This window comes from Cheilinus undulatus, linkage group 5, assembly GCF_018320785.1.
Source record: "Cheilinus undulatus linkage group 5, ASM1832078v1, whole genome shotgun sequence".
Taxonomy (NCBI): domain Eukaryota; kingdom Metazoa; phylum Chordata; class Actinopteri; order Labriformes; family Labridae; genus Cheilinus; species Cheilinus undulatus.
In genome coordinates, this window is record NC_054869.1 from 52,119,243 (window position 1) to 52,132,300 (window position 13,058).

Here is a 13,058-nt window from a genome sequence, read left to right on the forward strand (position 1 = left end):
TGGGAGTGTTTTGCATCACAAAGAAAGAATGAAAACAAACTTACCAATCTCTCTAGTTCTTTCTTATTATTTCTTAAACATAAAAGTTTTGAAAGCTTTTGTCTTAGGGCCTTTATACTTTCGGCACAAAATTTCGTGCCACGAAATTTCGTTACACCCCTAGCTATAAAGGCAAAAGAAAAAAACAAACAAACAGGAATTAAAACTCAAAGATTTTTTAATGCACTAAACACAGGGAACATTAAGTTTTTTTTTGCACAAACTTGTTCAGAGAGGAGAGGAGATGTAAAAAGTAGGGGTGTCAACAACTAAGGACTTTCACAGGCAAATCTGATTTGTCAGATTTTGCCTTTAGTCGACTAATAGTCGAACAGCGTTTCCGCTAGACTTTTTTGTCCCCGGACCGGCAGTCCTCAAGAATTCCGGCCATTTAGAACAACTACAGGACATTTGCTTTAACATTATTTTGCTGCATTAACAGCAGCAAAACGCACAAATCTCTCTCTTATATTTTTGTGTCTGTGGTTTAAAGTATCAAAACAGAATCTGCGCACTTTTCCTGACACATGCAGTCAGTCACACAATATACACCCACGTTAAACTCATAAACAACAACAGTTAGCTTCACATCAGCACCGTTAGCCTGTTAGCACATTGGCTGCTACTATAAATTAGCAGCTTACAACAGCCAAATACCATCCTCCAGTGACAACAACGAAGCATCCAAACACATAACAAAAGTGCTCTCTTAACTGGACACTGCGTTAGAAAACTACATTTCAAATGAAAAATGAGTCTTACCGTCAGCTGCTAATATCAGTCCTCATGATAAAGCTGGAAATTCAACCATCCTGGTTTATTTGGACTAATCCTGAAAAGACACAAGCTCTACAGCAGATAGTCTGGTCTAGTCCTCCTCTCATTAACGGCTTATCCAAGACTACTTCTGCTAATTAGCTGGTGTAGTTCCCTTCATTTCAGCCTCTTCATTACTTGCAGCGATGACACAAAATCCCTTCATACCGCTGACGATATCAAGCCTTTGGTTAACCAGGAAAACCTCACTTAGATTAAAGTTCTGCTTTACGAGAAAGCTCTGGTCAAACTTTCCCACTTTTCCTGCATAGTCTCCAGCTACTGAGCTTGCGCAGAGAGATAGACTTGCTTTGACATCATCGTGCATACATAATTAGCCATGTGCTTGCAGTCTGAGGTGATAAAAAACCCAGCACTGCAGGACAGTGGGTGGAGTCTGATACGACTATGAGGCTCATAGTTGCTGGCATGTAAAAGTGTAGTAAAAGTGTAAAAAAAACAACACATTTTTTATGTACTCCTCCCTGAAGTATTTTGAAGAATTTATTTTTTAAGGGCTTTTATTGTTAATTAAAAATTGAGTTAATATCCATCCTTGAAATTTAAAAATCTCCTTTTTACTCAGTGCAATAACAAAAAGTTGATTTTTTCTGTCATATTTATCAAATATGTGATTTTATTAAGTTCTACATGAATGTCTGAACCGAGAATATGTTGTCTAGTTTCTGTTTGCATACTCAGCCATTTACAAACAATGTACATGGATAAATAAAGTGTCAGATTTAAACATTTCTGTATAGCTTTTGTAAAAATAGATGAATAAACATGTTTTATTTCACATGTTTTTGAGTCAGCAGTACATTAACCTACATCCACAGCCTTTACTGAGAAGGCCACGATGGAGCGGTTACTAGATGAGTTTGGGATTTTTTTTAGATCTGCATTCAAAATTGGAACAATAAAATGAAAATAATGAATGAACAAATAAATGAATGAATAAATAAATAAAAGGTTATTCAATAAAATGTTTATTTAAGGATAAAAAATGAAATCTGTTAAGGCAGGGCCAGCTCTGGCCCAAGTGGGCCGTAAGCAGAATATGGTATGAGGCCCATAGATTGCACGAGCACAAAAGCTAATGAAATGACAGACTTTTCATGCATATGTTTATAATGGGGATATGGCTGATTTTAGTGATGAACAGTAAAAATGACAAATTGTACTATTTTTCTCCATAATTAAACCACAACATTACAGAATGCATGAATATATCATGCAATGGCTATAAGATGAAAAAATGTGGTTTGAATGGGAGTCAATGGGAAGTTTTTGTCCTTAATGACTAGAAAGGGTAATAAATTTTAAATCAGATGCTACACAAAAACTAAAAATGCATCAAAGTCAGTATTTTGGCTAATGTTTGACATACCCTGGGCTGATTTTAAAAAACTCCACCCACTCCCCCAACATTAGTTATCTGGAAAATAATTACTGTTTGGTGGGGGTTTTTAGAAAAAAATGAACATCCTGTAATCAAACTGGCATTTAACGGGTTAAAATCCTGATAATTATTCAATATTTGATTGTTTTGATTAGAACTGAAGTTGATCAAAAGATTTAACCAAAAAAAAGCTGAAAAAATATTAATGTATACTATTTTTATTGCCATTTTTGGAAGTGGACATTTTTGTCCTTAATGGCTTTGAAGGGTAGTAAATTTGTTTCACAGTGTTCCCCTGACCTACTATATGCACTAACAGCCAAAATGGTGAGCAGAGAAAGAAGAAAAATTTGCCCAAATGGACAAAAATGTCCCTGGTGATGCCTGAGGGTTAATAATAAAAACAGCTGTTGCATTTTATAGTTTAGCCTGAGAAAGTGTCATTATTAACAATTCTGAGTTGTAATTAAGTTATTACCAATGGCAACACAGCGACTACTAGCACAGACCTGAGGGTTCATTATCATCTCCTTTCCTGCTTTCTCTCCTTCTTTGTCTCTGCATTGGTGTCATCATCAGTCGCCTGTCTAGGAAGGAATAATGATGACCAATTCCTGATCAGATTCCTGATCCAGCATGGGAACTTTATCTGGAGTTTATCATAAATTCAAAAACTAAACAAAGGCAGAGTTCGACATTTAACAGGAGAAGTTGCACAACAACGGCTGCACTTACAGGAGAAACTTGATTAGAACGTTTCTTTGCAGCTTTTTTTGTGTCAGAGAGAAGAAAATGAGTGTTGTGGAGTGTCTAAGTGCTTCTTGGCAAACTTCAGGCATGCAGTGATGGTTTTCTTTATAAAGCAGAGGCAGTGTTAATTTCGTCGACTAAAACTATTCGTCGACAGCCTTTTTTTCCATGACAAAAACTAGACTACTACTAACAAAAATAGGTCTGTGATGACTAAAACTGACAAAACTCAGTTTAGTTTTTGTCAAGATGGCTTAAACTAGACTAAAATGTAATCTAGTTTTTGCCAGACATTCAAAATCTGTGATATTTCTCCACTGTGCGTAAATCTGTCAAAAACAATGCATCTGTATTTATTCTGCCTCTCAGCTGCAGAAAGCAGGGACCCCAGGTTTGGCAGAGTACAGAGAACCTTGATTTGGTACCAGATTTAGGCAAGAAAATAAATGCTTGGACTAAAAGTAAAGACTAAAATAAAAGGACTTTTATGGACTAAAACTAGACTAAAATGTTTTGAGTTTTCGTCGACTAAAACTAGACTAAAACTAAAAAGGACAGAAATGACTAAAATGTGACTAAAACTACAATGCATTTCATTTAAAGACTAAAACTAAGACTAAAATTAAAAATAGCTCCCAAAATCAACACTGTGATTGAGTACAGTCAGGTACGCGTCACACCAAACTAGTTTGCGCAGTGACAGACACCCGTACCCTCATTTGGCGAGCGGGCTGTAAAGGCATGCATGTAAAGTCACATGCAGCACGAGTCTGCCGGCTGCAGAGCTGTAGAAAGGATGAGTGACAGCATGACAGGATCCTCCTTTCAGCTGCCTCCTCAGGAGAGGAGGGAGGAACTTTCTTCCAAGCGGGGAGGGCCAACCGAACCTGGAGGCGTGGCTAACTTGCCACATGACATCACGAGGGGAAAATTTGAGAACAGCTGATGCTTGGGGGGGATTGTGGACACGCCAGGGGCATACATTTTTGTTAGAAAAGCCTAATAATCTGTATTTTGCATAACATGCAAAATGGGCAGTAGCATCCCAGTACACTGGGATGCTACTGCCCAACCTTAATGCCACCTGATCTATTACTGCCATAAGCTCAGCCCCGGCTGAATCTAATCCTGCATCACTTTTAGAAATATTACTGTATTCCAGTAACAGCTGTTGTACCACGCCTGGTCTGCGTTTGACTGTTTCATTAATCTCATTCAAATGTTGGCCCTGCCTGCAAACTCTGCCAAAAACAGGTTGAGGCGATGCTTTGCTTTAAAGAGTATTATTTTATAATTAATAAATTATGTTTAAAATCCCCATATCAAAGACACGGCACATGACCAAACTTAAACAGAAGTTAGGAAACCACAATTTAAAAAAACAAACAAACAAACAAAAAAACAAAACAAAAAAAAAAACACAGAGCTGAAGTGCAGTTTCAGAGTAAAAACAGTAAAAATCATGACTTATGACTCATGTTCCTACCTGTACTGTACAACCATCATGTTCTGCTCCCCACAGTGTCTGGCACAGCGGATATACCTCATCCAGCTGGATTTACTGGGGTCATTACCGTCGATAAAGTGCTGTAACGTCCCCTCTGAATCGTAGATCTGGAAAACACAAACGGGTTCAGAGTTAAAAGGATGATCTGTGCATTAGCGAGTATCAAAGTTTACATCTTTTAGAGCAGTGGTGCAAACAACTGACTACTGCAACTACAGCTGCAGCATGAACATATTCTAAACCACGGGTGTCAAACTCAAGGCCTGGGGGCCAAATGCGGCCCACGGAGCAGTTTTACCCAGCCCGCAAGATCATTTCATATTTTAATCAGAAGTGGTTCACCAGAATGAGGTCTGCAGATTTCCTCCAGTATAAACATGTAAATTTAACCTTTAAAATTAAAACAAACAAACAAAAAAACTTGATGAGTCATAAAAATCTATCTGGTTGCTGTATAAAGTTTGTCATGGCAGAAGAAAAACAAAAAAACAGAATTAGTTAAAAAAAAAAAAGTCATGGCCCTCCTTTAAATCCAGCAGCATCCAGCTGAACTTCTAATGTAATTTCTGCTGTTCAACATCCGTATTTTATACATTTATTTTATCTTTGTCAACCAGTGTTTTATTATTTATGGTTCTAATTCCTTTGAAATGTAATTTCCCATATTGCATTGCAGTTATACATTGGAATGTAATCCAGACATTGATGTAAATACATTAGACCTTATCACAGACATAAAAGAGCCAGCAGAGATGAGAGCGAGCGAGCTGCTGAGGCTGTACAGACGCTCCTGTACAGAAGTAATAGAGCATAAACCATATAGATCCAGATTCATGTACTTTTCCTCCCTTTCAGACATGTCCCAGTTTAAATGAGAGTGTTTTATAACATCAGAGCGCATGGAACTGATTCACTTGGGTTTTAAATGTTTGAGATTGTGGAGCAAAAAGCCTCATTTAAACAGTTTGACTAAAGAACTGTAAAACAGACGTATTATTGTCAAACAAAGTCTGTAAAAATATTCTTAATAGAGATATTGTTTCATGTTAAGGCAGGGAGTCCTGCACTGTGAGCTTAAACTAAAAGGAAATAACTCGGCTTGATTTAACATGTGTTAAACAAACCTCAGAAACACATCATTAGCCTTTTACCCAAAGACAAAGCGAGGATGATTTCATACCTGCAGGGTGTGTAATGTAAAACAAACCAGATTTATTTCAGCTTAAAAGCCTCAGCACTCCGTCTGCAGCTCTGTTAGAAATAAGAAGTTTTAGGAACACAACAGTGGATGATTCTGCAGAGAAATAATGCTGAGACATGGACGGAGCTAGACTCCACGGTCACAGAAGCACTGTAGCACTTTATGCACTTCAACTATATGGTCCCTTAATTCCCTTAAACACAGTCATGCAGCCACCTTCTGTGTTGAGGGTATTTGTAGAATACTGTACTATTTATGTTGTTTAGTCTCTTGGTGTTGTCTGATCTTATGTAGATTTTTATTTTCATTATGATCTTGTTTAATTTACACTTTTATGTATGTATATCAGGGGTGTCCAAACTATGGCCCGGGGTCCAAATGTTCGGTGGCCGCTAAGAGCGAACGTCCTGCAAAAGGAAGACGCATTCAAAATGAAAAAAGGGCTTCAATAAGAGGAGCGCTTTAACTTTATTAGGGCTGGAGTCAACCAAAGATAAACTTTGTGACTAAAATCGCACCAGATCATCAATTAATCAATTGGTCGTGGGATGGATGAAAAAAAGAAAAAACCTCCATGTTAATTCTACATCAAACTTATTACTGACAACGCAGTCAGTGCATTTAGGTCACTGATCATCAACTGGCGGCCTGAGGGCCAAATCAGGCCCCCCAAAGCTTTCTGTCCGGCCCCCAGAAGATCATTCAATTCAGTAAAGGAGGAAAAGAAGATGTTCTGGTTTTAAAGTGTCTTTTGGCTTCAAACGTCTGCAGCTGTTAAATCCATCCAAAAAAAAAGTACTATTGAAATAGTTTTAGAATGATCTGATTTTGACCTGTTTTTACAGAAATTCATTTATCATTTATAATTAGTAAATATATTAATAAAGATGGGTTAAGACTGGCAGAAATGTTGCAAAAATGGCCTGAGTTGACACAAAGGGGCAAAAATGTGCAGGAAAAGAGGTTAAAATGTGGCAAAAAAAAATTGGTTAAAGAGGAAAAAAGGGGCGAAAAGTATTAAAAAATGAGTTATTAGTGGCAAAAATGTTGCAAAAAAGTAATGAAAAAGGATTAAAAAGTGGCAAGATGGATACTAGAGTGGCACAAAGGGGCAAAAATGTGCAGGGAAATTGGTTTAAAAGGGGTTAGAGAAAAGAAAAATTGCAAAAAGTTATCAAAAATGAGTTAAAAGTGGCAAAAATATTGCAAAATAGCCTGGAAAAGTAGTGAAAAGGGGTTAAAGAGTGGGACACGAGAACAGTTATTGGCAGGAACATTGCAAAAATGGGTTAAAGAGTGTCAAAATGAGCAAAAGTGGCAAAAATCGTTTTAAAAGTGGCAAAAACGATCAAAAACAAGTTGAGGGGCAGAAAATGTTGCAGAAATGGACAAATGAAGAAATGAAAGGGGTTAAAAGTGTCAAAAGTGAATTACAATAAGTGCTTAATCACAACTGGGGAGGACCCATTTTTGGGATTTTCAGGGTCCCGGACAATCCTGTGGGCCGGCCTGTCTTTTTGTGGCCTGCTGCATTATAGATAATAGGGATAGATCTCGCTGTAACACCTAAAAATGTCCTGCCTTTTGAAAAGAAATACAAATACTAATACAATAATATTTTATTTATATATTGATTTAATTTAAATATTTGAAATATTATTTTATTATTTTATATTTTAATATTTCAAAGTCCAGCCCCCCAGAGTCTCCGTTGAAACTAAATCTGGCCCTTGCACAAATGTGGTTGATGACCCCTGATTTAGGTGGTGATTAAAATTCAAAATGAACCTAACTTAAAAATCTTATAATTTTTGCAGTATAACCACCTAATGTTGTAATTAAATAATAATCCTTTTGAACAAAATGTTGCCACACCGCTGACTTCTTCGACATGTTGACAATTAACAGGAAACGGGGTATAAACGCGCTTCACGGGCTTTGCTCTCCTCTAAGGTGGGACTGTCCTTGTGACACTGTTTTGACTTTCTGGGTATTTAACCTGTAATTAATTACCCTTAAAGACATGAGTAAATTGTATATGAATAGTTATATTCACAGTTATTTTATTGTAAACTTTATTTTGTAACACTAGATAACTGAAAAAATAAAAACACATGACGTCTCCTTTCTCACCCCTGCAAAAAATTGACTCTTCCAATTAAAGTAGCACGTGCGATGACTTGACCAATTGGTTTTTGTTCGGATATGAGGTCATCGACCAGTTAATCGACTTGAGGCTGTCAGCCCTTTAGAGACGTGATCAAAAGTCTGAACAAACTTGAGAAAGCATTTCCTATTAAGCTGAAAGAATTTAGCTCTGTGGTCAAGTCCATACCAAATGGTAAAGGGGAATTAATGAAAGACAAGGTTTGATGTCAAGTTCTAGTGGAAACCTGTGCATTAATGGCGCTGATATAACAGATAAAAAATGCACAAACGTATAAGACGATGTCTCAACAACAACAGAAAAATATCACCACGTGGGAAGGCCTTCTGGAATAACAAACGTCCACTGGCAGTTCCCTTTAAATTTTCTATTACAAACGAAATCCCAGAATTATATCTTAAAAATTTTACACAATTTTTATCCAACGAGAGTTTAAATATCCAGATTTACTGATGTTAATAAACATTGTATCTTTCTCAATAATGAACTTGAACCCATGATTCACTTATTCTTTTATTGTAAAATATTTTGGAAAGACTTTGAATATTATTTCTCCTGTAAAATAAAAACTAAGATCAACACTGAAGTAAAAAAATAAATTTCTGTATTTTGAATATGAAGATAAAAAATTTTCTACCATCGTTAACCTCTTTATCTTGTTAGCAAAATTTCACATCCACAAATCTAAATTCTCCAACTCAGCTCCTTGCTTTAAGTAATTTTTAACTGATTTAAAATATTACTGAGTCTTTAAAATTAACCTCCAACAGAAAATCTTTGTCAACAATGTCAGTTTATACAGAACTATTTTGTAACTCTTTTTTTTCTTTACTTTATTATCAAGAGTTTCATTTTTTGCATATTTCCTTGTTAATATTGTGAAATCTTTCCTCGTGTTTGATGTTATTGCTATGTACGCACCTCAAAACCAGAAACTTCAAAAAGCTCCCTGCCTCCAGGGGGCGCTCTAGCAGGAAGTGCGAGAGGGAGAGACGGACAGATGGAGGAGAGGACGAGCCGGGGACGGACTTGTGATTGTGTTTTGAAGCGTGACTTGGAGGAAAGTCACGGTATTAACACTCATTACTGGTTATGTAGTTACATCAGAGTGTGGACTGAGATTTCCCCCCATCTGGTTCTGATTTTCCCCCTCTGATGATAAATTTTCATCTCCAGGAGGTATTTGGTTTTGATATTTGAATTATGGTTTGAAAAAGAGAAGCCAGATCATGCAAACCTAACCATAAAAATAACAAAAATTTACATCTGGATCTTAGTTGAATGTTAGAATTCGAACATTCGTTGTTAAATGACCTGAGGAAGAGTTAGCTGTAATGATGAGTTAAATGAGTCGATGATCCTCTGCCTCTCTGTGTTCATTATTAATCCATCTCTCCATCTGTCTGTGCTGAATCACTCTGACTGTATTGAGGAGCGCTGAGTGTGTTTATAAGGTGATGACCCGATCCTCTCTGCTGTCCATACAGCCAACAACCAATCAATGACGGGAAAGACCGAGGGAATGAACGGAATCAGCCTCCTTTATGATTCTCCCTACGTAAGCACTTTAACGTCTGCAGAGCCGCATGAACCGTCCTCATCTCCGTCTGAACGCCTTTATTATCACTGTAAACCTCTACAACGAGAAGAGGTCTCCTTAGTGGTGATGTCACAGCCTCTTTGAGGGAAATCAAGGCTAAACAATGAGGTCTCAGAAATAAAAGGGGCTGTAGGCACCAAACACAACAAAAGGAGGGAAGATGGGAAAACTTGCCAGTTGACAAAGCTAACAGCTAAAGCTAAAGCTAAAATGGAAAAGCCAATAACCTACAGTCCAGACTAAAACAGCAGAACATCATCCTGGACAAGTGTGAGGAAAAACACACAAAAAAAATTGCTTAAAAAGGACAAAGACTACACCGATCTCCTCAACTGGTCTTCATTCTGACATTGTTGCAAAGCTCCTCCTCTATTCTGAGCACACTCAGGTGTACTCTCCAGACTCTGCTGATCCTGTGTGAATGCACCGAACTAAACTGATGTCAGGAGGTAATTCATGATTTATCAGAGGTCCATGGGGTCCTGTATGAAGTTGTCTGCTCTGAGATTTTAAAAATTAGATTTGCACGTTAACTACAGCCATGACAACGGACAATGGTCCATTTTTTGTTTTTTTTTTTTGCCAATTTTATCAAATGTTTTGGCATTTCTACCACATTTCTGCTACTTTTAAAATCTAATTTTACCACCTTTCCCAGATTTTTGCTATTTTTAACCCATTTTTAGCTGTTTTGAATGTATTTAATTCTGTTTTAAACAAAAGGATCAACATTTTTAACAGGGCTATTTACTACACAAATGATTAAAAATATATTTGTTTCCTTGGTAAGAGTGGTTATGATTCAGGTTATGTATAAAATACCACAGCTTAACTTTACAATGGACTATGATTTTGCTGGCCCCCAGTTTGGCTGGGCCATTTCCCCCCTAATGGGCAGCCTTGTCTCCACATGATTATTCTTGAATGTGCATGGCTGTGTTCAACCACCTTCAGGTACAGTGGGGGTCCCTGGTCTCTGACACCTTTATTTTGGGGGTCGCAGGCTGAAAAGGTTGAGAACCCCTGCTCCACACTACTTCACTTTGTTTGAGACACTCCCTCACTGCCTTTAAAGTCCAGTTTTCTCTCTAATGGCAGAGGAACTGGTCTGAATTTAATCCCAGTGTGTTAAAAAAGACCCCTAAAGCCAGCTACAGCTGGTATGAAGTTGTGACGTCTCTATTAACAGAAAGTGACTGAGGCTGCAGATCTTCCTTCTCTCACAGCAGCTGGTTTCTAGCTTGATGCTCTTCTGTCAAACACATTTCAGCCGCTCGTGTTTATCCAATCCATCGTTATGAAATTCCATGTGAGAGACAAACGTCCAAATATAACACCATGTTTGGTTCAACAGCTTTAAAATGTTGAAAACACTTCACAGCTCCGCCTGTTGTCTCTCCAACAATTGTGTCAAAACTTCTCTTTTTTGTTTCGGTTGGGGTTTTTTAAAGCTCAGTAAATTCTCCTTGTTTGACCTCAGAGTGTTGGGGCTGATGGCGCTTTCAGCTGCTTTTATTCACACTCACAGACCTCACACCACAGCTGCTGCAGGAGGAGATGGAGGGTCAGAGTTGGTTCAGATGAACTCCTGTGACTGAAACTTGGATTATTATCATATCATCTGTTAAGAAGCAGGTACTTTGCCATTTTTATTAACGGTTTCTTAATTTTACTTAAACTTTTCAAAGATAAACTAAGCAGTGGAAACATTTGTACACTAAAAAATAGTGTGTACTTTTCCTAAAGCTACATGTTTCTCATCCACTGCAATTTTAACTTTGACCAGGGGTGTCCAAACTATGCCCTCAACTTTGATTGGCCTGCAGCAGATTCTAGAAATAAAATGAAATATTGAACACATTTAAATATTTGCAATCAAAATAATAATAATAATACCTTGTTTTTTAACTCCCTGGTGAGTTTTGGCAGCAAATAGCAGTACCACAGATGTCCCAGGGGCGGAGCCACTGGCAGCTTGGCTAACACTGCTGGCTGTGTTTGACCTTTAACCTTTTCACCCCAGCGATGTAAACATCTGCGCAGGAGGGCTACGGGAGCAAGTTGTGGTCAAACTTAGTCATATGATTACATTGCATTATTATTTTTTTAACGTGTTAAACTTTCCAGATTAACCCCTTAAGACACAGGTGTCAAACTCAAGGCCCGGGGGCCAAATCCGGCCCATGGAACAGTTAAATCCGGCCCGCAAGATAATCTGATATTTCTGTTCTAACTGGCCCATCAGTCTGACGTCTGCAGATTTCCTCAAGAATAAAAATGTGAACTTATCCTGATGATTGAAGGTTTCCTTAAAATCAGGATAAGAAGTCAGTAATGTGGAAAATAAATTTAATTGTGTTTTAATTAATTTAATCAATTTCAAATTTTCAATTTTGCATCTCACAATCAGGACTCAAACTTAAGATTTTGACTTTTAATTTCATACTTTGAGAATTTCTATGCATTATTTTGACTTCTAATATAATATTTTTAGCTTTAAGATTCATAATTCTAATTTTTTAGTGATATTTTGACCTTTTTAACAAATTATTTTGTTTTATCTCATATTTTCAACTCTAAACTTTGACATAATCCCATAGTTTGAACTTTTAAACTCGCAATTGAAAATTTTGAATCATATTTTGACTTTAAATTTCATGATTACAAATTTTATTTCATATTTTGACCTTTTAAACTCATGATTTTGACTTCTTTCTAATATATTTGCCATAAAAAACAACATTATTTTTCAGTTTCAATTTCATGTTTTGACCTTTTTGAACTAATAAATTTCCTTTTCTCAGATTGTGAACCTTTAAATTTCTCTTTTTAACTTTTCAAATGTCAAAATTATTTATCATCACTGCTAAGTTTTTTTTTTGTTTGTTTGTTTTTGTTTTTTTTTCATATTTTCTTACTGGTGAGACAAGGTTGACAGTTTACGGTTGAAAAGCTGACCCTGTTAGGCCCTCAGGTTAGACCTGAATCCAGAATGTGGCCCCTGCTGTGACTGAGTTTGACATCACTGCCTTAAAGCCTGAAAACACAAATAATAGCCAGAAAATTCTATTTTTTTTTAACTGAAATGTTCATTTAACTTTCTACTTAAATTTAAAAAAAAAAATCCAAATTTCCATAAAATTCAACATTTATATTTTTAGTATCTCATTTTATTCATTAGGTGTTTTTGGCAACTGATAATCCACTTGAGGCCGTTTTTATCATTTATCAGATTGTATTCAGAAGTTTTTTGAGTAATTTATTGAGCATATTGATTAGATAGAGGTATCATTAAAGTATGTATCAAATATGTGACAACAGGCGTCAAGGGGTTAATCACGAGCGTTAACGTGTTAATATTAACAGGCCTAAAATAAATCAATCAAAAACCAAAGACACACAAAAATACTAACAAACAGAGACTGATGATCTTTGGCCCAGAACTCTCGTGTTCCTCAAGAATGAATTAAAGCCATTTCACACCCCAGAGAGACTTTTCTCTCTGACAGGGACTAAAGAGGACATCAGAGTCTTATCTGTCCGTCTCTGCCTCTTTACATTAACAAGAACCAGGAG

The 13,058-nt window shown here is 36.8% G+C and overlaps 1 protein-coding gene across 1 annotated transcript in view; it reads right to left on the reverse strand.

The window, feature by feature from the left end:
• Window positions 1–13,058, reverse strand: part of prdm6 (PR domain containing 6) — a 132,453-nt gene that overhangs the window by 73,762 nt on the left and 45,633 nt on the right. Inside the window, exon 5 of the mRNA XM_041787954.1 lies at window positions 4,494–4,621. Coding sequence (XP_041643888.1) covers window positions 4,494–4,621 — 128 coding nt within the window. The remainder of the gene's footprint in view (window positions 1–4,493; window positions 4,622–13,058) is intronic.